This window comes from Corythoichthys intestinalis, chromosome 5 (assembly GCF_030265065.1).
Source record: "Corythoichthys intestinalis isolate RoL2023-P3 chromosome 5, ASM3026506v1, whole genome shotgun sequence".
NCBI lineage: Eukaryota > Metazoa > Chordata > Actinopteri > Syngnathiformes > Syngnathidae > Corythoichthys > Corythoichthys intestinalis.
The window spans coordinates 4,814,222-4,839,718 of record NC_080399.1 but is presented as its reverse complement, the minus strand read 5'-3'; the positions used below and the strand labels follow the sequence as shown (position 1 = coordinate 4,839,718).

The 25,497-nt window shown below is 38.3% G+C and overlaps 1 protein-coding gene across 1 annotated transcript; it reads right to left on the bottom strand.

The window, feature by feature from the left end:
• Positions 1 to 49: 49 nt before the first annotated feature.
• rbm28 (RNA binding motif protein 28) lies at positions 50 to 25,363 on the bottom strand. The gene is made up of 20 exons (XM_057837574.1): positions 25,004 to 25,363; positions 23,726 to 23,881; positions 23,520 to 23,653; positions 17,573 to 17,648; positions 17,413 to 17,505; positions 17,268 to 17,339; positions 17,065 to 17,152; positions 16,752 to 16,984; positions 14,061 to 14,130; positions 13,885 to 13,994; positions 13,752 to 13,825; positions 13,548 to 13,683; positions 11,261 to 11,325; positions 11,016 to 11,174; positions 10,791 to 10,940; positions 7,783 to 7,857; positions 5,576 to 5,645; positions 2,124 to 2,262; positions 1,948 to 2,062; positions 50 to 336 (listed from the first exon to the last, which is right to left on the bottom strand). Exons 1-20 carry the CDS (start codon positions 25,119 to 25,121, stop codon positions 199 to 201), a joined length of 2,271 nt encoding a protein of 756 aa, XP_057693557.1. The 5' UTR covers positions 25,122 to 25,363; the 3' UTR covers positions 50 to 198.
• Positions 25,364 to 25,497: the final 134 nt, after the last annotated feature.

The window sequence follows — 25,497 nt, the reverse complement described above, 5'->3', positions numbered from 1 at the left end:
CCAGTTGAGTGTTTTTTTTACAACAAAAAAAGCATGGTCGAATTGAGGGAATACTTTTAATAAAAATACATGTTTACATGTAAAAACACTAGTTTTGGTGACAAACGAGGACATAATAGTTTAACACGGCAGTTTCATACAAACAATGTGTACAATTATGACATGGAAGCAATGATTTAAAACCGGTTCCATGCGAGTTTAATTATCAAACCACTTGTTTTTTCTCCCCGCGGCGCTTTTCTGGGTCCCGGAGAGAAGTTTTTTCTTGTACTGCTCCACCAGGCTGTCAAAACGATCGCCGTTCCTTTTCCTTGGATTCCGCGTTGGTGCTTTTGTCTTTGGAGGAGCAAAAACAATAAGAAATTAGGCTTATTTCAAGAGATACGATGCAGGTAGCATTGTCAGTAATGCGTTACTGTAATCTGATTACAGTAACGAGCAATCTAACGCGTTCATTTTCCCAAACCAGTAATCTGATTAAAGTTAGTTTCCTTAGTGTCTGCACGTTACTATTTTGTTATTGCCTCATAACTTATGTAGAATGAAGAATATTGTAGTTATGTAAGAGCATTTTGAATAGAAAATGTTACAAAGGTTCCCACGACGCGTTCGTTTCCATAGTAACCGCTCATAATTACTTCCTGTTTTGGTCTCGAGTTTCACGCGCCAAGTGTTTTGGGACAGAAAAAGGTGTGTGGAGCGAGGGTGCACATTCGAGCCGAGTGCAGCCACCTGTTGAGATGTGCGAGGGAATGTTGATCTGTGTGCATCCATGAATGAACGTATTTTTCATTCATTCTGGAAGGTTCCAGCGGTAGGATAGGCATAGACTTCATAATTATAATGACGGGAAAGATTCCCCAGACACTGCGGCATGCCTTTTCGTAGGGGGCAGTCCCACACTCCGCTTCAGTTAATCGCAGTTGGTCTTAGTTCTTCTAAAACACATGCAGCGACCCAACGCCGGATATAGGTTGAAAAAGTACGAAAGCTGTACCGCATACAAACAGGGAGGATTGTCTCAGGAGTGGTTTGTTCGAGGATTGGAGGTAATTTTTATATTTTTTGTACCGTGCATGCATTTTGAAACGTGAAAAAAAAATTAATGGAGAAATTGGCCGCTACAGCATTGGTGTTATACTTCGCAACATTTACGTAAAATAAATGCTAACTGCCCGGTTTTTCAGACTGTTTTACGTCCATATCTATAAAGAATTCAGGGATTTAGCATTTATTCACAAGAATTTCAACGTAAAAAGCTCTTTGTGGTGATAAGGAGGAGCCACAGTGGCTTAAAGACTAGCAGCACATCCGACATATTTACGTAAAATAAATGCTAATTGCCCGGATTTTTGCTTTTAACCAAGAATCAAGACTGTGTTACGTCCATATCTATGAAAAATTCAAGGATTTAAGCATTTATTCACAAGAATTTTCAACGTAAAAAGCTCTTTGTGTTTCCACTCGGTTAGCTTTGTCGGCGATAAGCCCCCTATGAATCGGCCGCCTACCCCGTGTCCCGTCAATACATTATCAAGTCTATAGGTTGGGGCCGTTACATAAGCAGCCTTTTTGTAGCTTTGCCGTTGCAAAGTAGTATAGTCATTGCTCCAAGTCGGCAAGCATTTTTTTTTTTTACATCATATTCACCCATCCATCCTGTTGCACATTTATGCTGTGAGGTGACGTGTTCGTATAGCATCCTTGGGATGTGTTGTGAGTCCGATTGAGTGTAAAGTGCTTAGTTGCTGCCACGTTTCGTGGACAAATTGACAAAGTGTGTACTTACGGGCTGTGCGCACGCATTCGCACCCGCCCCCACCTTTGTGGTTATTGCACTGTGCAATTCATTTGTGTGTTGTTGATTATTGTGCAGTCAATTTGCATTGTTTTACATTGACACTGGTATGCTGTTAAACCCTGGGGGAAAAAAATGAAATTAAAAACCTTATTCCTGCTCTGCGTGGGCTTCTCCAAATGCCGCTTCTGACGTTCTTTCCTGCTGCCTCCACGCTGAGCTTTCTTAGGGGGCGGAGCCTTCTGTTTGCCTTTGTCCCGCAATCTGTGAGAGCCCAAAATCTCATTAATCCTCATCATTCAATCGTTTCTGACCATTCCCGTACCTGATCTTGGCTCCTCGGTGGGAGGGGAAAGGCAGCACTTTTCTACGCTTCTTTCCATTCTCCAGGTCCACGTGCTCGACTTCGGGTTTGGTCTGGAAGCCACTGTGTTGCTTTGTCCTCGGCTCGGCGTGAGGAGGAGCTGATGACGGACGCGCAACGGAAGATTGTTTTGCGATTAGTTGAGTAATCGCCTCATCTATAAATCACGTTATTGACGGTTATATTACTTTGGGGTTAACGTACTGTGTTAGCTGAATATGTGCATTGCAACCAAATTACCATGAAAATTATGTATCTTTGTAAATTATATACGTAAGTGTGAAACTTTGATTGTTTTGAAAACAACAGCAAAATTTGATTCATTACAAAGATAATCATTTGATTTCAATAAAGACAACTGAAATTTGAGTCCCTGGGTTAAGATGTACTTGACTTAAACGATTTCGACCTTACGACACTAGCGTCTCGTCCGCCATTCTGTCTCCAGTCATTTTGTCGCTTAAACAGGACCTGATTGTAACTCACAGTACCTTATTTTTTACTGGTGCACGATAATTATTGGTCCGATAATTATCGGTCCGATAATAGGAATTATGATGTCATCCCAATAAATCCAATAACATAATTAATAGGACCGAGAATACAGTATGAACTGTGCTTGCTGGCTGGGAAATCAGTTGACCATTTGCGGGGCATTGCTGCCACCTGCCGGTCAGAATAATTCGCTGCATCTATAACTTGGCCCACAAACTTTCACTTGTTTACACAGTGCTGTGTATAGCGTTAGCATTGACAATCGTGAATGCTTTCTGTTACTTACGTTTCCGCCTCGGAAATATACGTATGTCTAAGTATTTATGTTTACTATAACATATGGATGTGCAATATATGTTTACTTCGGTGGTGAAGGGTCATATGTAAAGAACTTCATAAGTTGTTGTGTTATAGAAGCCAGCCAATGCTTAAGGCGAGTAGCTCAAGCTACCGTGCTATGCTATACATACATATAATAGTTGTCGTGAAATGTTAGTCCTGTCAGCATGCTTGGTAGGATTTTATACTATGCAGAGAATAAACCTCATACTTTATTGAATATCGGATCACTCTCTGCCGTTTATATTGATTATTATAAGGCAAGCCATTAATCCTTTTTGTTCTACCATATTTTTGTTATGAGGAATGAGTGATAAACCTTACTATATAATGTTTACAGTGTCAGTTATAAGTTAGTAAGTTATTGAGAGGCCTTTAGGTTATTGATAGGCTTGCTGTCCTAACCTGTCTCCCAGATTAAGAAAGTTGTTTAATGGACCAAGACCACAACAGTCTCCTGTACCACCAAATATTTTTTATCTGATGACTAAGCACAATACCTGTTGGGTTTATGTTTTAGTTCAGTGCTCATTGTTCAGGAAGCACATCTTCAATTATAATGACTAATTGATTGTGATTGACTCAAATTATATTCATTTGAAAAAATAAATATTGTCACTTTATTTGAAGTCAAGACTGTTCTTGTCTTTGTTTTGTTCATTATAATAATGTTCATGTCATTATGAAAATTCTGGTGAGATCAAAGACAAATCTATGTTGAATCCACCATTATTATTTTTTTTAAACCTCCAGGTGTTCAAAAACTCGGGTGAATATACATAAAAAAAAAAAAGGTATATTTATTATCGTTTATCGATATAGGTATCGGCTTTGAGGAGCAGGAAGTTATCGATATCGGTATCAGTTTCAAAAAATGGATATCGTGCACCCCTATTATTTTTTACTCTACTTTATTAATATGACGTGTTCTGTCCTCACTAACGTGAAGTAATTTGGCTTTACAGACAACAAACGAGGCAATTGTGCTTTTTAAAAGCTTTTGACTTCCTTCACTTTTGACCATTTGTAAAGCTATAACACACAAATGTACACTTATGTTGAAAACAACATGCTATTTAACAATAAATTGTTTGAAACAATTGGTGTTAAAACGTCCATTTAGTCATATCAATATGTAAATTTAATAGATTAAATTAGCCTAACAGTGTTTTTTGCATTGAAATAACACTGAAAAAGAGTAGTCTTATATTCGCGGTCTAGACATTATACCCATTTACGACGCTAGATGGCACCAGATATAATTGAAGCGATGTTCTGTCAGGACACATCTCAGAGCTACTATTTTTAGTTTAACCAGTTTGCATCATTTTACTGCAATGTTTTTCTTTATTCAGATTTGTTTCAAGACTACAGTTTGTTAGACTTCACTTTGATGGTTAATGCAGTTATTGCAATTTCGTTGTTTTATCAGAATAGATTGGTTTATTTACATTTCAAAAACCAGAAGCCATTCATTTACGAATGTGATTGCACTTTAATTTACATAAATGTTCAGATGTTAAGATCTGAATGAGGCAAAATAACATGCGTTTTCTCTCAAATATATTGTTATAATAATTTGTTTCAGATGTATTGTAATTATTTTCTGTATAAAAATTAATTTGGTGTTCAAAAAGTCTTTTTTCAAACTTCAGTCTTGAAAAAGAGGGGGTCGTCTTATAATAAGGGCCATCTTATATTCGGGCCAATACGTTATTTACAATTCTCATAGCAAAACGCTCACACCTAACTCTACAAACTGTAGCTCTGAACTTAATTACAAATGCATACACAAACATACTGTATATTAGCTGAAACAACTTACAGCCTGATGTGGGCCAAATTAGAGCGCAGCTATCCTTTATCCATGACAGATGTCTGAGTCTTTACCTCAGTCATAAAAGGTGACAGCCCAGCCAGACTCAACGCTACCACCAGAGGGCAGTGTATCCTCCATCACTGAACAATACAATATTTTTTGACTGTTACAGTGAGGAGAACAAGTATTTGATACACTGCCTATGGGAAAACCCATTGGCAGTGTATCAAATACTTGTTCTCCCCACTGTATTTAGAGATAGTTAAAGGGTTAATTCCGACTTACGCAGAAATTCGGGTTACGTCGCCACCATAAGAACAGAACTCGTTCGTAACCCAAGGACTAACTGTATATTTATTTATGAATTTAGAATTAAATAGAATATTTTGTGTTGTTCCTTATTTCTTTCAACATTTAGCTGAAAATGTTGAAGTTCAACCTAAAATGATGTGCTGAGAAAATTATGAAACGATGGAATTTTAATATCAAATTTTGATTGATTTTTTTTTTAAAAGAGATTAATGAGTTTTTATTTTTTTCCAGATTTAAATATTTTCTAAGTAAAAACAAAACACCATAACAATTACAAAATAAATAAATATCAGAATATTTCTTTTTCAGAGGCCAAATTTTCAGTTCAGCAATGTCCCGTGGTTGTCGATTAATTTGATAACCAATTGGTCAAACGAAAAAAATTGATCAAGGAAGCATAAAACAGACAGTATGACAGAAGGACAAAAGTATCACGTTCCACTTGTACCTTGTTTAGGTTTCCAGTCCTTGTGCGTCTTTGGGGTCACACTGCCTCCTTGCTTTTTAGAATTCTGTTCCTGAAGAAGAAAATAGTTCCATCAGATATTATTTATTGATCACTCATTTAACTCACTGCCGTTGACGGCACGAGACGTACAATCCGTTTTGAATAGGAAGGAAGTGGACGTCTATCCTTGACAATGGCAGGGAATGAGTTAATGGTAAATATTAGGGGTGTAACGGTACACAAAAATCTCGGTTCGGTACGTACCTCGGTTTTGAGGTCACGGTTCGGTTCATTTTCGGTACAGTAAGAAAACAAAATGCAAAATATAAATGTGCTAGTTGTTTATTACACACTTTTGTGCTTTCAACAATAGGAACATTAGCCTATACAAAGCTAGAATTCTGCTGAAAAAGTAGCATAAGTATTTAAAGATAATAATCCAACAACAATTTGCCTTTCAGACCCCGCGTATTGGTCAGCTTTCTTTCTGAAAGAAAAAAGAAGTCCTGTGCTAAAGAGAAAAGCAATCCCAATGACAAAGATTTTAACATGTATTTTACAAATGAAATTCCTCAATGAATCTTTTTTTTTTTTTCTTATGAACGGTTTTCAAAAGCTTTATTGGTGGATTTTTTTAAGTTAAAGCGCCACACATAAATTATTAAATTTAATTGTGTAAGCAGGATCTGTGTATTATTCTTATTATTTAATTACAGGTGTTTTAGCTCATTTCAATTTATTTTATTTAAATGGGCTATTATTTATTTTATTATGTGTTTATATTTTAAAAACGTGATGTAGTATTCATTTATATAATGTATGTAGAATGAAGAATATTGTAGTCATATAAGAGCATTTTGAATAGAAAATGTTACAAAATACAAAGGTTCCCAGGTATTATGTGTTTATATTTTACAAACGTGATGTATTATTCATTTATATTGTTATTGTTATTATTTTTTATGTTGTAAAACTTTAGTTCCTATGTGAATATTAGTTCCTACTTGTTTTGTTGTAGTAGGAGGGTTTTGTATTGAACACGGGGCCGTGTTGGTTATCATTATAGCAGAGAAGACAGCAGTATATCAACTAAGACAAGTCAAAATTATCGCGTTAACGGAAGGTAGTTAATTTTTTTAATTAATCACGTTAAAATATTTAACGCAATTAACGCACATGCCCCGCTCAAACAGATTAAAATGACAGTACAGTGTAATCTCCGCTTGTTACTTGTTTTTTGGTGTTCGGCGCCCTCTACTAGCGCTTGGGTCCAATTGATTTTATGGGTTAGTACCATGAGTGAGCATGGTGTAATTATTGACATCAACAATGGCGAGCTACTGGTTTATTTGTTGATTGAAAATTTTACAAATTTTAATAAAACAAAAACATTAAGAGGGGTTTTAATATAAAATTTCTATAACTTGTACTAATTTTTTACAGTATATATCCGTCTTGTGTCTTATCTTTCCATTCCAACAATAATTTACAGAAAAATATGGCATATTTTATAGATGTGTTGTATTGCGATTAATAAATTTTTAAGCTGTAATTAACTCGATTAAAAATTTTAATCGTTTGACAGCCTTAGTTACATTACGTCAGAAACTCGTTCGGTACGCCTCCGTTCCGAACCGAGCACCCCATACCGAAACGGTTCAATACAAATACATGTATTGTTACTCTTAGTAAATACTCTTTTATTCAATGAAAACAAAAAAAAATCTGGGTTGTTGTTTTGTTTTGTTTTTTTACTAAAAAAAAAGGAGAGGGGACTGTACATATTTATCACTTTTTTTTTCTTTTTTGGCAGCGCTTTTAAAATTCTTCTTTGTCTCAGTCTTTTGGATGAAAATACTTATTAGTCTTAGTCACATTTTTTAGTCATTTCAAAATGTGTTGGTCTACGTCTAGTTTTAGTCGACAATTACTCAAAATGTTTTCATCTGTAAACTTCAAAAGTTTTAGTCCATGAATAAATAAATAAAAGGTTTCCAACAATTTCAAATGAACATTGACAGACGAGCATATAATTGTAGAGTGAACAAGGACATTACTATCTTTGTGATGATAATACATACTCAGCAGGAAAAGAGTACATTATTTTTAATTAATTAAACTCACCTGGACGCCATGAACTACAGGTAGTCCCTAGGGTACGATGTACCGGACTCAAAATAATATCAACCTTGAAGTTTAACACTCACCTTGCTTTTTTGCCGTCGCATTTCTTTAATCTTGAGCTTGCGGGAATCCTCCAGAGAGAACTCCACGATGGGTCTCTACCGGAAGGAAAACAACATAAAGTCAACTCCATCAAGTGTTGAAGTGTCTTCATTGGGTATGATTACATGGACAAAATTTCTTCAATCCGATCAGCGTTCGGATTACAATTATGATTTTATGTACTGTGTTCGTGGACACTAAAAATATTGTGTCCGTGGTCTTGCGTATTCATGCATCAGAACGTCAGACGGAACGAATTATTTCGATGTTGACATAATGATGCCCCATTCATGTGATATCGTAATTATGGTATATGTGGTAAGAAGCTGTGTGATTTATAAGTTTTTCAAGAAGATTTATCGTCGATTTGCACTTTTTTTTGACGCCAGCATAATAACATCGACAGTGGTGGATGAAGTACTCACTTTTTTTTTACTTAAGTAAAGGGCATCCTATTCAGATGCCCGAGCCACCTCATCTGGTTCCTCTCGATGTGGAGGAGCAGCGGCTCTACTCCGAGCCCCTCCCAAATGACCGAGCTTCTCACCGTATCTCTAAGCGAGAGCCCGGACACTAAGCCTGAACGATATATCGTTTAAACATCGCTATTGCGATGTGCGCATACACAATAGTCCCATCACAAGGACGCACGATAGTTTTTTTTTTTTAAAGAAATTTTTAATCCACAAACTTTTGTTCTGCTTCACGCGCTCGCACAGCCTCCCTTCACTCCCTCTCCCAGCTCTTTGGTCCTTAGTCACTGTGGCACTTGCTTGTTAAAGTTAACGATGTTGACAGATTGTTGTCTTTGATCTTGTCAGAGAAGCTGACCTCACATGCACCGCATGCGTCAATCATCGTTTGACTTGTTAAATAGTTGCTGCGCAAGGAAGCACGCGCTGCAATGAATGTGCACGCGCTGCAATGAATGTGTGTGTGTGTTTGTGTCGACACGTTCAAGGCAGCCAGACATGTTGTGTCGTGGTAGTAAACGCCAGATGTGATCTTTAGGAGTTTGTCATTTCTATATGTCACTCCAGGAGTCACAGCCAGGGTAGGTAAATAGAAGCATTTAATAAAGCCAAGCATTTTTCTACTACAGTACTTTAATATTGTTTAAAATGATTCGGTGGGACAGTTATTTTTAAAATTGATCATAATTATTACATTTGAAGTGCTTAAAAACCATTCATTAAAATATGTATATGAATTTTTTAAATCATACTTTGGGAAAAAAAATTGAAAAAAACATGTCTTAAGTATCTCTTTCCAAAGCTAAATCAGAATAAATACATTAAACACACACCAAAAAAATGAGGGTGGTGTGCTACTTTGCGGTTTTTCACTTATCGCGGCAGGTTCTGGTCCCCATTAACCGTGAAAAACGAGGAATCACTGTACACTGTGGTCACGGTGAATCAACCAAAGTCTTTCCAAACAACTATTCAAGTCATCTAGTGAAAATTTCTTCAAAAATATATATACTGTATATGTACAGTATATTTTTAATATCGCAATATAATATCGCAATCAAGGGTGTCAAACGATGACAATTTTTAATCGAGTTAATCACAGCTTAAAAATTAAGCTAATTAAGTAATTAATCGAAATTCATCAATCAATCAAATTAATTCAAACCATCTCTAAAATATGCTACATTTTTCTGTAAATTATGGTTGGAATGGAAAAATAAGACACAAGACTGACATAAACATTCAACATACTGTACATAAGTACTGTATTTGTTTATAATAACAATAAATCCACAAGATGGCATTAACATTATTAAAATTCATTCTTTTAAAGGGATCCACGGATAGAAAGACTTGTAGTTCTTAAAAGATAAATTTGAGTACAAACTATATTAATTTTATATTAAAATCCCTCTTAATGATTTCGTTTTAATAAAATCTGTAAAATTTTCAATAAAAAAATAAAACTAATAGCTCGCCATTGTTGACGTTGCTGAGCGGGACGTCACATGGGCTCCCTGCTGTTCTTCCAGAGTGTCTTTCACTACGTAAGGTAGTGATTGAAACACACCACAAGATGTCAATGGCGAGTTTTAAATTAATTAGAGATCTAGCCAAGGCAAGGTCTGAGTAAGTTTTATGTGTATTTTGCATAGCTATTTTAATTGGGAATGCCAGTTCTTTTTGCATTGAGCGCTTTTCTTTTTGTGAACATTATTTTTTGGAGAGATAGGAATATTATTTTTGTTGTGCTTTCACTAAATGATACTGTAGCGACTTAAATGTTCCGCCAAAATGCATGATGGGAAGTTGGGCAACCATAATTGTCAGTGGTGGCTGCAAATGGTACACGGTATGTTCTGCGTTGTGTTCAATTAAGCGTGTTAAGAAAAAGATTGTCTCCTGTCATTCTTCTCCACGTCGTTTGTCACAATATTTGTTGTGAAAGAGTTGTCAAAGCTTAAGCCAATAAAAGGCGCGTCCCATGAACGCCTGTGTCCACTTGCATTTCTCTGCCTTTTCGCTCTTAATGTGCTACAACGGCGTCATTGTAAACTGTTTGAGGCATGCATTGAACTGGTCATTCCGTGCATGTGTTAATTGCGTCAAATATTTTAACGTGATTAATTTAAAAATTTAATTACCGCCCGTTAACGAGACAAATTTGACAGCACTAATCGCAATATATTGCAAACCCCCCCCAAAAATTGCAACAATAGTTTTTTCCAATATCGTTCAGGCCTACCGGACACCCTACGGAGGAAACTCATTTCGGCCGCTTTTATCTGGGATCTTGTTCTTTCGGTCACGACCCACAGTTCGTAACCATGGGTGAGTGTAGGAACGTAAATCGACCAGTATATAGAGAGCTTTGCCTTTCGGCTCAGCCCCCTCTTCACCACAACGGACCGATGCAGAGTCCGCATCACTGCAGATGCAGCATCTGACCAAGTTTTTAATCCTAATAATAGTGTCCATGTAAACATACCCATACAGTCTTTTCAACAGTGACCAACCTTGTGCGCACCAAAGACTTCGGGGTTGTTGTTGAGGTAGCGCAGCGTGGCCAAAGCGTGTTCGTGTTCTTGAAACTGGACGAAGCCGTAACCCAAAGACTGACCCATCACTTGACCCTTCTCAGGTTTCCTGTCATACATGATGCGACACTAGCAAAGAAAAAGAATCAAGGGATCAAGTGTAAAACAGTAACAACACTGCACTCTAGTGGACACTTTGCTCACTTCTGTCATTCGGACATTTTTGACACCGCCGAGCCCTTGAAAGCAGAGAGAGCGAAGCTTCTTGGCGTCCACAGATTTGGGCAGATTGTGGACGCACAGACGATTTTTAGAGACAAACACGTTGATGTCTCGAAGTTTCACCCTTTTGATGTCTTCGAACTACACGTGAATAGCAAAGAAAGTGAGAAATGAGCGAACGGAAGGTCAACACGAAGATATTTTTCTTTGTCTGAGTAGTAGCTCACCCTGGCTCTCCTGATCATGTCTGCTTCAGGTACACCCTCAGCCGCTTTGCTTCCTGGACGGATCACTGAGAGAAGAAAAACATAAGTTTTGGTTGTACTGTATATATAAATATACTCATAACTTGTAAGTAGGGGTGGGAACCTCAGGGTAGCTCACGATACGATACAATTTGAAATACAAGGATCTCACGATTACAATTATCAATATATACAGTCATGGATGAAATTATTGGCACCCCTGGAATGTTTCCAGGAAATACACCATTTCTCACAGAAATTAATGCAATTACAAACATGTTGAATAGGATGTCTAGCGTTAAATATCACTGTCATTGCACTGCAAATGCCACCACATTGCCATATGCATCTTACTAAGTTCTCAGACATGTCTCAATCTGAGTACTGTATATGCAATATTTACATAACATTATAGGATTTTTGCACTGTTACATCAATATCTATGTATAAACTATCATATCAAGTCAGCCATCAAAGAACTGTAAATTGTTATATACTTGCTGCTAGTCACTAATTCACTCTATTTCCAGTCTATGTACACTGTAACCTGTGTTCTGATATTATTACCGTAATTTCCCGAATATAAGGTGCACCCGTGTATAATGCGCACCCCAAATTTACTTGTAAAATCTCGGGAAAATTATTGTACCCGTTTATAACGTGCACCCCAATTTTAGCACCAATAAATAGAAGAATACAAGAAAACAGAGCTCGTGTACAGATACAGAAATGTCATTTTACTGACTGGTGAAACACAGCACAAGCATAGCATATTGGTAGTTCAAAACATTACCATAAACCGACAATATTTACGGTTATAATATGATTTGACAACTTCTCCAATTTACCAGAATCTAGGAGAAAACAAAACAAATGTGACTTTTCTTTTAAAGGCTGCTGTATAACTTGCTCATTTCCTCATGATGAATAAAAGTTTCTTCCATGGATTGATACGGTAAAATGAAGAAAGTGAGAACGTAAGTCGGAAATCCGAAAGAGCTCATCGCTGTCGACACGACAGTAACAATAGGAACTATTGTTATTTGGGTTTGAGTTTCCCGAGGGACAGATATAGTTGACGGACACACACAGGAAGTCTGTGTTGTTACGTTTGTTTACGTAAAGTACCCACAAAAATCCATCCAACGCCTCTCGGTGTTTATACATTGGGGAGAACAAGTATTTGATACACTGCCAATGGGTTTTCCCATTGGCAGTGTATCAAATACTTGTTCTCCCCACTGTATGTACGCCACCGACTTCTTCAGGAGGAAATCGGACGAACCGAGCCAACCGACGACAACGAGCCAACATGAATCGCCGGTCCATAGCACGGCCAATCACCAAGAAGGGCGAATTGGTAAAGCAGGCATTTATGGGAGCCGCGCTATTTAATGGAATAAGCAGTGGCATCTCTTCCACAACTGTTGTGGCAAGCGACATGGGGAAGAATAACTGGAGTTGATCTTTTTCTTAACACCATGTATTGTACTCAACGCAGATATACCATTTGCAGCAACCAATGTTACTCATGGTTGCTCAAATTCCCATCATGCATTTGGGCAGTTAAGAACATTTAAGTCGCTACAGTATCATTTAGTGAAAGCACAACAAAAATAATATTCCTATCTCTCATAAATAAAATAATGTTCACAAAAAGAAAAGCGCTCAATGCAAAGAGATCTGGCATTCCCAATCAAAATGGCAATGCTAAATAATACTCTATTCAAACATTAAGTTTAGCTCAACAAATACACTAGATGGCAATATTTAGTCACAATATACAAACTAGGAAAATTACTATAACTTGTACTCACATTTATCTTTTAAGAATTACAAGTCTTTCTATCCGTGGATCCCTTTCACAGAAAGAATGTTAATGTTAATGCCGTCTTGTGGATTTATTGTTATAATAAACAAATACAGTACTTATGTACAGTATGTTGAATGTATATATCCGCCTTGTCTTATCTTTCCATTCCAACAATAATTTACAGAAAAATATGGCATATTTTAGAGATGGTTTGAATTGCGATTAATTACGTTTAATTAATTTTTAAGCTGTGATTAACTCGATTAAAAATTTTGATCGTTTGAGAGCCCTGATATATATTTCTTTCTCCATCCATGTACCCGTTTATAATGCGCACCATGATTTTACAAGTTTATTTTGTGGAAAAAAGTGTGCGTTATATTCGGGAAATTACGGTACTTTGCTTTGTGTTGCATTGAAAGAGTGAAAAATTTTTTAAAAAAGAGCGCAACTCACTTCCTTCTCTGGCCAGATACAAGTTCCTTGTGCCCGTTTGCACTTTAACTTTTTTGACCTTGAGTTTGGCCACGTCGTCTTTACTCAGAGCAGGCACGATCATCAGCTTCCTCCCGTCCAGTCGAATTCCGCCGGCCTGCAACACAATTGTGACACTGTCATGCAACAAAAAAATGACATGACATGAGTAAATTGCGTGGTTACCTCTGCTTCGTCCTGCGCCGCTCCGATGCAACTGTCTGCCGCCTCCTTGCTTTTAAACTGAGCGAAGGCGCAACCTGCAGGGAAGAGCCGAGTCACGCCACGAAAATAAATGTCTCGTCCCGTATTAGCTCACCCTTCGAATGTCCCGTGTCGGAATGAAAAACAATCTTGATGTAGTTGAGTTCTCCGAACTGGAGGAGAGCTTTCTCCAGGTCTTCTTCCTCAGTATCGAACGATAAATTCCTGGGAAGCAACAAGAGTTTGAGTCAAGAAGAAGAAAAACAACTGGAGAAGAAGAAAAGAGCTGACCTGATGAAAATTGTTCTGCCTTCCTTGACATCAGAGGGCAGTGCTGGCCTCTTCTTTGACTTCTTTTTAGCTGGAATTTAAAGGAGCAACATGTAAAATTGGTAGCCAAAATTAAATGCTTGTAGTACAAGTACAAGCTAGTGCACGTATTTGTAGTACGAGTACACACGTAAACATGCTCTTAATACAAGACACGCACTTGTAGGACAAGTACACGCAAGTGTAGTACAAGTAGAGGCAAGTACACGCGCGTTTAGTACAAGTACAGGCAAGTAGTGCTGCAACGACTAATTGATTTACTCGAGTATTCGATTACAAAAAAAAAATCAAATTAAAGTTTGCTGCTTCGATTATTCGTTTAAAGTGGTGTTGAAATGGTTTATTTTGAAAGTCTGCCTCATCTCACATGGCTGAATCCAGGTGCTCCCTGTTAAGACCAACATTAGCTAAGTTTTTGTTTGAGCTATTTTTTTAATGCATTCGTAATTTATATATATATTTAGCCTATTTTTGTGGCAATATGTATGTGTGAATATGTGTCTGAACCATTTAAGAGCACTGTAGAAAAGTTAGCATTTTATAGCATTTAAACTAGATCCTCATTTATTTATGTTTTATACCGTTTGAGGCTCAGCTCAGGTAATTTAATTTATGTTCCTTATCCGATTACTCGATTATTTGAACTAATGGTTCATTGATGAATGGACTACTAAAATAATCGATAGCTGCAGCCATACAGGCAAGTACACGCGCGTTTAGTACAAGTACAGGCAAGTACACCCGCGTTTATCCATCTTGTGTTTTATGGAATTTTTTTCATGGAATTTTATTGTCATCATCATCAGTATCATTGACAATCATTGACATTTACAAAATATGATATGATTTGCCCGAAGAAACCGAAGAAGACGACAAAGGCGGACGAGATAAAGCATATGCCTATCGTTTCCCGTCCCCCATACAACTAAAGACGCACATTCAGGCATGGAACATACATCAAAACTGTAGAATAACACAGTCAACAATCTGGGTTTAGTGACTAAGCGTTCAGTCAAGCAGCTCGATTGATTTTAGGGCGTACTAGGTTATGACTTTGTCATGTCCCTGACATTTTTGCATCTGCTTGCTGTGGAACATTTTGTTGTGGCTATGTGTGTGACATGTTATCACAGCTGGTGTGAGTAGCTACTCAAAATGCTTTTCTTATAAGTCTCTTAAAAGGATACATTGCTGAGGTGTACATGGTGGCAACAATTGGCACACACAAGGTCACTGTAACAGTTTCATCAGACATGAATATATGAGAAAATCAAACAACATGGTGTACATATTTTGTCCCAAGATTAATGTCTCCACAACGAAAACATGCTTATTATTCGTTTTATACAGAATCTTTTCCATATACTCAGTAAACTAGACATTTGAATCAGGAGCTCGGTAGACACAGGAGATAATTATGTTTTTACAATTGGGGATTAGGAGTTCAATTGCAATACATTCCAGGAGATTGTCAATCATAATTGCAACACCCCCTCCCCCCTTAGTACTTTTGTGTCATGTTATATCCGTGCAAATTAAAGTCAGAGCCTTTGTTGTCCTTAGTAGATAATCCTTAATGTGTTCAAGATTCTTGTAACTCCTGCCGTTGATAAGTTGGTCAAGACTAGTAATAGCTCTAATCTTCATATCCTGCGTCTTGACAAGGATCCTGCAATCCGAGACCCAGGTGTTGGCTATTTTCCCAGCTTTCTTGAGCTGACGTGCTTTTCTTGCAATTTCGGCATTTCGGCGAGTTAAGTTGTCATACAAAAAAATCTTCGACCCTTTCAGGTGGCGGCGCTGGTTAAGCAGGGCAGTCTTGGTCTTGTGGTCTGCCAGCTTCATGAGCACCGTCGCCCCCCCCCCCCCCCCCAGATGGGAGCAGAAGGCAGCGACGGATGTCCAGCGGCTCCATTTTTATTCCATACTCTTTCAGTTTAGCAATTGCCAGTTGCGCCACTGTGTCTCCTGGGGCAGGCGTCAGTTGTAATCCAGAAATGATGAGCTCATCTGCGCGTCGGCACTGGTCGAGATCGTCAGCCAAAATTTCCAGCTTCTTGATGCGAACATCTCTCTCCTCGACCGCCTGCTTGAGTTTCTCGTTTTCAGCGCAAATTAAATGGAGCTCTCTGACGATTTCTTGATTCTGGTTTTGAATCAAGCCAGTCAAGGAGACCTCCAACTTCTGTATGGAGAATTTTATTTCATCCAAGTCTCCAGGTTTCAAATTCTTTGGAGCCATACTGGGAGTCGAGCTTGCTGGCCCTGAGCGCTTATCGGTTAAGATAAGAGAGTGCTTCAGAGTGCGTCTGTACGCGGCGAAGGCGAATCAATGGAATTTATCTTTCCATTCCAACAATAATTTACAGAAAAATATGGCATATTTTATAGATGGTTTGAATTGCGATTGATTACGATTAATTAATTTTTAAGCTGTAATTAACTCGATTAAAAAATTTAATCGTTTGACAGCCCTAATTATTACATTTCCAAAAAAACATGTCTGTTTAATGCTTATTGAAATATTAGGGCCAGTTAATAAATATTTGAACTGCAAATCTTATATAATGCTCCTGTAAGAGTCAAACAAGAAAAATGGATCGGATGTCTATCGCCGTCAATGGCACTGAAAGATGATCAGATGGTAAATACCTGATTCATCCTCATGATCCTCATCATCTTCATCATCATCATCTTCATCCTCAGCTGAATCGAGGCTATCCTCATCGTTTTCTTCCTCCTCGGAGAAGTCATCATTTTCATCCTCCTCTTCATCCTCACTTTCTTCTTCATTATTATCATCATCATCGTCGTCGTCATCATCATCTTCACCCTCATCTGACAGCGAGTCACTCTTAGGTGGTGCAGGTTTTTTGGGACTAACTCTGTTCACAAAACCACAAACATCAAGAGTGAAAAAATAACAAAGTGAATGAACGTGAATGAGTTAAGTTATGGTTCCCACTTTGTGACAACAGCTTGAGTTTCTTCCTCTTTCACGTCAGCTTGAGGCTCCGTTTGTTCTATAACGGTGTCCTCGCTTGCTGTCGTTTCTGCGGAATAAACAAAACACTTGATAAAGACGCCATTTCATTGATTCTGGATTAATGCTCAATTATTTTAGTGATTTTTTTAATGTGATAATGTGCGCAATCTATGGCTGCCTACCTGTAGTGGATGTCCCCTTCATGGCAAGATACTTGTCCTTCGGTACCGCCCAGTCGACAGCCACTTTACGGCCTTAAATTACAACAGCAAGCCAATGTGAATGCATCATTTTAAAGTTAAAAACACAAATGATAAAAACAAATACCTTTTATCTCTTTCATATTCATGGCTTGAAGCGCTTTGGCTGCCCCGGACAAATTTTTAAACTGCACAAATGCAAAGCCTCGCATCTTACCATCTGTTAAAAGAGTATGAGAACGAGTACTTAATATGAGTGTATTTTTTCATAATTGCTTGACATTTACCAGGTTTGAGAGGGATTTTGGCTTCAAGAACTTCTCCACACTTGCCAAAAACCTCTGTGAGATCTTTCTCGGAGCACTGCAAGACAAAGCGTATTCACAAACAAAAAACACATGTGACATATGCGTACAAAACACAGTCGCATAGAGGTCAATATTAGGGATGGGACGATATGATAAAATTTAAGGCTGCAGCAATCGATTATTTTAGTAGTCGATTAATCGATGAACTAGTTAGTTCGAATAATCGAGTAATCGGATAAGGAACACGAAAAATTAAAATAGCTGAGTTGAGCCTCAAACGGTATTAAAAAAAAAAATGATAAAGAAATGTGTGCAATATACAGTGGGGCACATAAGTATATAGTCAACCACTAATTGTGCAAGTTCTCCCACTTGAAAATATTAGAGAGGCCTGTAATTGTCAACATGGGTAAATCTCAACCATGAGAGACAGAATGTGGAAAAAAAAAAAAAAACAGAAAATCACATTGTTTGATTTTTAAATAATTTATTTGCAAATCATGGTGGAAAATAAGTATTTGGTCTATACCAAAAGTTTATCTCAATACTTTGTTATGTACCCTTTGTTGGCAATAACGGAGGCCAAACGTTTTCTGTAACTCTTCACAAGCTTTTCACACACTGTTGCTGGTATTTTGGCCCATTCCTCCATGCAGATCTCCTCTAGAGCAGTGATGTTTTGGGGCTGTCGTTGGGCAACACAGACTTTCAACTCCCTCCTCACCCCATGGCATCAAAATGATAACAAGAACGGGGAGCAAAAATCCCACAACCACATGGGGGGACCTAGTAAATGACCAACAGAGAGCTGGGACCACAGTAACAAAGTCTACTATCACTAACACAATGCGCCGCCAGGGACTCAAATCCTGCACGGCCAGACGTGTCCCCCTGCTGAAGAAAGTACACGTCCAGGCCCGTCTGCAGTTCGCTAGAGAGCATTTGGATGATCCAGAAGAGGACTGGGAAAATGTGTTATGGTTAGATGAAACCAAAACAGAACTTTTTGGTAGAAACACAGGTTCTCTTGTTTGGAGGAAAAAGAATAGTGAATTGCATCCCAAGAACACCATACCCACTGTGAAGCATGGGGGTGGAAACATCATGCTTTGGGGCTGCTTATCTGCAAAGGGACCAGGACGACTGATCTGTGTAAAGGAAAGAATGAATGGGGCCATGTATCAAGAGATTTTGAGTGAAAATCTCCTTCCATCAGCAAGGGCATTGAAGATGAGATGTGGCTGGGTCTTTCAGCATGACAATGATCCCAAATACACAGCCAGGGCAACAAAGGAGTGGCTTCATAAGAAGCATTTCAAGGTCCTGGAGTGGCCTAGCCAGTCTCCAGGTCTCAACCCCGTAGAAAATCTTCAGAGGGAGTTGAAAGTCCATGTTTCCCAACAACAGCCCCAAAACATCACTTCTCTAGAGGAGATCTGCATGGAGGAATGGGCCAAAATACCAGCAACAGTGTGTGAAAAGCTTGTGAAGAGTTACAGAAAACGTTTGGCGTCCGTTATTGCCAACAAAGGGTACATAACAAAGTATCGAGATTAACTTAATTATAGGCCTCTCCAATATTTTCAAGTGGGAGAAATAGTACAATTAGTGGTTGACTAAATACTTATTTGCCCCAGTGTATGTACAACAAAAGGACAGTTGGCTAACTTTCATAGCAAAAGTCCGCTAGCTTAAATGCTATAAAATTCTAGTTAATTTTTTTTTTTTTTTTTACACAATGCTCTTAACAAATGGTTCAGACACATATTCCCGCCCGCAAACAACAGCTAAATATTCTTATAAACTAAATTACAAATGCATTAAAAAAAAAATAAAACATTAGCTCAAACAAAATCTTTGCTTACGTTGGTCTGAACAGGGAGCAGCTGGATTCACCCATGTGAAATGAGGCAGACCAGAGGGCAGTGAATCCACCCAAATCAATGAAACTAAATGCAAACACTTTCAAAATAAACCATTACAATGCCACTTTATTTAAATGAATACTCGAAGCAGCAAAATGTAATCTTTTTTTCTTATCGAATACTCAAGTTAATCGATTAATCGTTGCAGCACTGATAAAATTCACAAAATATGTAAAAATAAAATACACTGCTGGCCAAAAGTATTGGCACCCTTGCAATTCTGTCAGATACTGCTCAATTTCTCCCTGAAAATGATTTCATTTACAAATGCTTTGGTAGTAATATCTTCATGTATTTAGCTTGCAATGAAAAAACACAAAAGAGAATGGAGGGGAAAAAAATCGTTATCATTTTACACAAAACTCCAAAAATTGGCCGTACAAAGGTATTGGCACCCTTTGAAAAATCATGTGATGCTTCTCTAATTTGTGTAATTAACAGCACCTGTTACTTACCTGTGGCACATGTCAGGTGGTGACAATAACTAAATCACACTTGCAGCCAGTTAAAATGGATTAAAGTTGACTCAACCTCTGTCCTGTGTCCTTGTGTGTACCACATTGAGCATGGAGAAACGAAAGAAGCCCAGAGAACTGTCTGAGGGCTTGAGAAGCAAAATTGTGAGGAAGTATGGGCAATCTCAAGGCTACAAGTCCATCTCCAAAGACCTGAATGTTCCTGTATCTACCGTGAGCAGTGACCGTGCGCGCAAGATAAAGATCCTCGACTAACATCCAAACAAGTTCAAGCGGTCTTGCAGTCCGAGGGTAGTGTCAACCCGTACTATCTGTGGGCGTCAACATAAATTTTCCAGGGGGAAAAAAATGAGGCTTTCAAAGAAAAGAACACGGTCCCCACAGTGAAGCATGGCGGAGGTTCCCTGATGTTTTGGGGTTGCTTTGCTACCTCTGGCATTGGACTGATTGATCGTGTGCATGGCATTATGAAGTCTGAAGACTACTAACAACTTTTGCAGCATAATGTAGGGCCCAGTGTGAGAACGTTGGGTCTCCCTCAGAGGTCATGGGTCTTCCAGCAGGACAATGACCCAAAACACACTTCAAAAAGCACTAGAAAATGGTTTGAGAGAAAGCACTGGAGACTTCAAAAGTGGCCAGCAATGGGTCCAGACCTGAATCCCATAGAACACCTGTGGACAGATCTGAAAATGGCAGTTTGGAGAAGGCACCCTTCAAATCTCAGAGACCTGGAGCAGTTGGCCAAAGAAGAATGGTCTAAAATTCCAGCAGAGCATTGTAAGAAACTCATTGCTGGATAGCAGAAGCGGTTTTTCGCAGTTATTTTGTCTAAAGGTGGTGCTACCAAGTATTAGGCTGAGGGTGCCAATACTTTTGTCAGGCCCATTTTTTAGTTTTGTGTAAAATAATAATGATTTTTTTTTTCATTCTCGTTTGTGTTTTTTCATTGCAAGCAAAATAAATGAAGTTATTACTACCAAAGCATTTGTAATTGCAATCATTTTCTGGGAGAAATCGAGCATTATATCACAGAATTGCATGGGTGCCAACACTTTTGGCCAGCTGTGTACATCTGTAGTGCTGCATGCAAGACATGCTTGAGAGCCATTAGGTAGTTTGTAGGGTTGTTCCGATCATGTCCCGATCCGATCGTTTTAGTGTGAGTATCTGCCGATCCCGATATTTCCCGATCCGATTCTTTTTTTTTTTTTTGCTACCGATTCAATTCCAATCATTCCCGATAATTTTGCCCGATCATATACATTTTGGCAATGCATTAAGAAAAAAATGAATAAAACTCGGACGACAATATACATTCAACATACGTACTGTATTTATTTATTATGACAATAAATCCTCAAGATGGCATTTACATTATTAACATTCTTTCTGTGAGAGGGATCCACGGATAGAAAGACTTATAATTCTTAAAGGATAAATGTGATTTTGTATAGTGACTAAATATTGCCATCTAGTGTATTTGTTGAGCTTTTAGTAAATTATACTGCAGCCATTTAACTTCTGCCCAAATACATGATGGGAAGTGCAACCATGACTGTGCGTAGGGGCACCAATTGATATATTTTCTCTGCGTTGGAAAAGAACATAGGGTGTTAAGAAAATGAACAACTACTACCTTTCTTCCCAACATTGCCTCCCACGTTATTTTTAATTGCTGAGAAAGGTATTGTAAGGCTTTAGCCACATAAAAAATGGTTCCAAAGGCTGTCAAAATTCTCTCTACTCATTATACGCTGCCTTATAGTGCTATCTATAGGTAAAACGGCATCTTTATAGATTGAACGCGACAATGCGTGAGTGGGTCGTGCAGCGCATGCGTAAATTACTTAACGTGATTAATTTTTAAAAAATAATTAACGCCATTAACGCAATAAATTTGATAGCCCTACTTTAAGCCAAAACTACTCTGGATGGGTGTAAGACATTTGGTCTGTAACGTTAAATACAATTAGAAAACGATTTAAATAAAAAATATATATATTAAAAAAAGGCATATGATATTTTTTTGCCGATTCCGATACTTTGAAAATGACGTGATCGGACCCGATTTATCAATCTTTAGTAGTTTGTATGAAAATAGTGTTGACAGCAGGTGGCAGCAGAGGTTGTCCATCTCGCAAGCAGTGCCGTTTTTGGCAGCCCTTTTTATTTTCGTCTTTCTTATCCCGGTAATACACCAGGCACGTCTACGGCGCAACAACATTGCCGCTGCGTCAACACACCGCTGATGCTCCCCCCAAATTTCCATAGGACGCATTTTACAAGCAGAGCGTCTGTGGAGCAGCTCGATCGGTTCACGCGAGGATTGCAAGATCGCGTGAGAGTAGCGGGTATTTAAAGATAATACAACAACAGGTAACAGGTAAGTTTTGTCAGACTCCAAGCTGGCTTTTTTATGTCTCTGGGTCAGAAGTGTGGTCTTCCTGGGTATCCTCCCATATCGTCCTCTTTTCATTCAGACGCCGACGGATATTACGGGTTGACAATGTTGTACCCTCGGACTGTAGGACAGCTTGAACTTGTTTGGATGTCAGTCGAGGTTCTATATCCACCATCCGCACAATCTTAGGTTAGCCACAGTGCCATGGGCTTTAGACTTGCTGATGACACTGCGCACGGTAGACACAGGAGGAACATTCAGGTCTTTGGAGATGGACTTGTAGCCTTGAGATTGCCCATGCTTCCTCACAATTTTGCTTCTCAAGTTCAACAGTTCTCTGGTCTTCTTTCTTTACTCCATGCTCAATGTGGTACATACAAGGACAAGGCTTGTGTCAACTTTAATCCATTTTAATTGGCTGCAAGTGTGATTTAGTTATTGCCACCACCTGTTATGTGCAACAAGTAGGTAACAGGTGCTGTTAATTATACAAATTAGGGAAGCATCACATGATTTTTCCAAGGGTGCCAATAATTTTGTCCGGCCCAATTTTGGAAGTTTTGTATAAAATGATCATGATATTTTCCCCATTCTCTTTTGTGTTTTTTCATTGCAAGCAAAATAAATGAAGATATTATTACCAAAGCTTTTGTAAATGCAATCGTTTTCTGGAGGAAATTGAGCATTATCAGACAGAATTACAGGGGTACCAATAATTATTTAGGTTGTCGTCATGTGATAATTTTAGTTTCATCTTGAAACTGAGTTCGAATGATTTTTGAGTTAATGTCATGCTATTGCTTGTTATGGTTCATACGTGGGTGGAAGCCGGTTCTTCTGCTTGCAAATTATAGGCGAGAGGTGAACCTCTCTGCCTTGTGAATGCCACAAAAGGGCTTGTTTCTAGTCATGGCAAAGTTGCTGGGCCACTACGGCGATTTGACTAAACTATTTAAGGTCTATTTTGCTCTAATTATGTAGCAATGTACCTAGTCTATATATCCTGATCCATTTTTTGTTCAAAATTTATGCGTATCGTGACGCCTTGTATCGCGATATATTGTCTAACGATATTTTGTCCCGTACTTAGAAAATACAATCGAGAATAAAGCACAATGTACCTTAAAACTGAGATTCCTAATGATGAGTCGAGCTTTCAGGAGATTTTTTCTTATATTTTTACATTTCTGCTCAGTTTCCTTTGCCGGTAGCGGCGCCGCCGGGGCTGCTGCTGGTGCATTGGGCTCTTTTGTAGCTGAATAGCAGAGAAAATAAGAATCAACAAATAATTTTAGAGGAAAAATCTGTGCGTGGAATTTGTGCAGACCTGTTTTCTTTTTGTCCTTTTTCTCATTTAGTTTTTTCTTGGCCACGGAAATTGAAAGCTTCTTTCCATCGTACTCCTTGACGTCTTTCAACGCTCGCTGTGCATCCTCCTCCATGGCGTAGGTGACGTAGCCAAAACCTCGACATGTATCTGCGCCTAACACAACAGAGTGGTCCGTCGTCAAAGTTAGCTTGCGGAAAAGTGGAAATTATACGATGACAGAGCAGGAAATTTGCCATAGATTTGAGAATTGTGGGTGTATTCCGAAACGAAAATGAGTGTCGTTTAACCCTTTATATGGTGGGTGACTATTTCGTGGATGTCCAACAAGAACTTACCCCATAAAGACATGATTTCTGTTTAATAAAAACAAAACAAATCAAATAAAAATGAACAAAAAAAAGAAATACACTCCCCAATAACACTTTTTTCTTTTCATTTCACAGGTTTAGGGTTAGGATTTTAGGAGATGTAAAATGTTTCTTCAAACTATGCAGAATTGCACTTTAATGTAAAAATAAATTAAAATCCATAAGCTTAGCCTCAAATGGTATAAAAACAAAAACAAATGAAGATCTAAGTACAACAAAAGAACAATTGGCTAACTTGCACAGCAAAAGTCCGCTAGCTTAAATGCTATAAAATGATTTTTTTTTTAATGTTCTTAATCAATTGTCCCACAAAAAAAAAGTAAAATATTTCTCTAAACTAAATTACGAATGCATGAAAAATATTAGCTCAAACAAAAACTTACAACTTTATGTTGGTCTTAACAGGGAGCAGCTGGATTCAGCCATGTTACATGAGTTATATCATATTCACTGTTGCCACTAGAGGGCAGTGTATCCACCCTGCCTCGAACTAAATGCAAACTTTCAAAACAAACCATTACAACGGCACTCTAATCAAACGAATACTCGAAGTAGCAACATTTGTTTTGAAGCTTTTTTCTAATCGAATTACCAGAGTTAATCAAGTAATCGTTGCAGCACTAGACTCAAACTTGGGTTCAAAACAGAAGCAAACAAAAATGTCAACCTCCAATGAATTGACATAAAACAGGACACTTTTAAATCAAACTGCGCTAAAGTATGAACTTTACACTGTATTTAAATTAATATTTAAAGACGTCCAAAATAGCCCTTCCCAGGTCAAATGGATTGGACGAATATTGCCGTCGATTTTTACAATGTTCTGCTTCATTTTAGTCCATTTCCATTTACTCCGTCATATGGAAGGTTTTCAAATTGACACTTTTGCAATTCTAGTACGAGTCACCTTTGTCTCTGACCACGAAGCACTGCTTGACGGGCCCAATTTCGGAGAAAATCTCCTCCAAGCGTTCGTTGGTAGCCGAGGTCGGCAGCGAGCCAACGAACAGAGTCTGAGCTGGCATGGCTCTTCTCTTCTGCCTCGGTAATGTTAGCACACTAAAGACACAAACAAATGAAAAAGGTGTGCCTTCCCCGTTGGTGTTAAGATACCGAAAGAAAACCACAAAATTTACAACTATACGTAAATTAGTGGAGTTTAAATAGGTGAAATCTCTTCGACAAGCTCGACCACCTGAGGTCGCATGTTTACATGAAGGGCGCTGCCATGTTGGAAAATACACAGGCCGGAAGTTGTCATCAGTTTCTTCTTCTCTGAATCCTCCCAAACAGGAACGTGTTCTATGGTATGAAAAAAAGAGTTTGGCGTGCGTTTGACCTGTTTGATTATGAGTTTGTGGTTATAAAAACTACGTTTTTTGTTTTGTTAAAACCACTTTG

Excerpts from the sequence above, each read along its gene's own strand:
- rbm28 (XM_057837574.1), bottom strand. The coding sequence starts at position 25,121 with ATGCCAGCTCAGACTCTGTTCGTTGGCTCGCTGCCGACCTCGGCTACC. Across the intron at positions 13,684-13,751 it reads CGGCGCAGGACGAAGCAGAG|GCCGGCGGAATTCGACTGGA; the intron begins GTAACCACGCAA and ends ATTGTGTTGCAG. Across the intron at positions 7,858-10,790 it reads AAGTCTTTGGTGCGCACAAG|AGACCCATCGTGGAGTTCTC; the intron begins GTTGGTCACTGT and ends TCCTTCCGGTAG.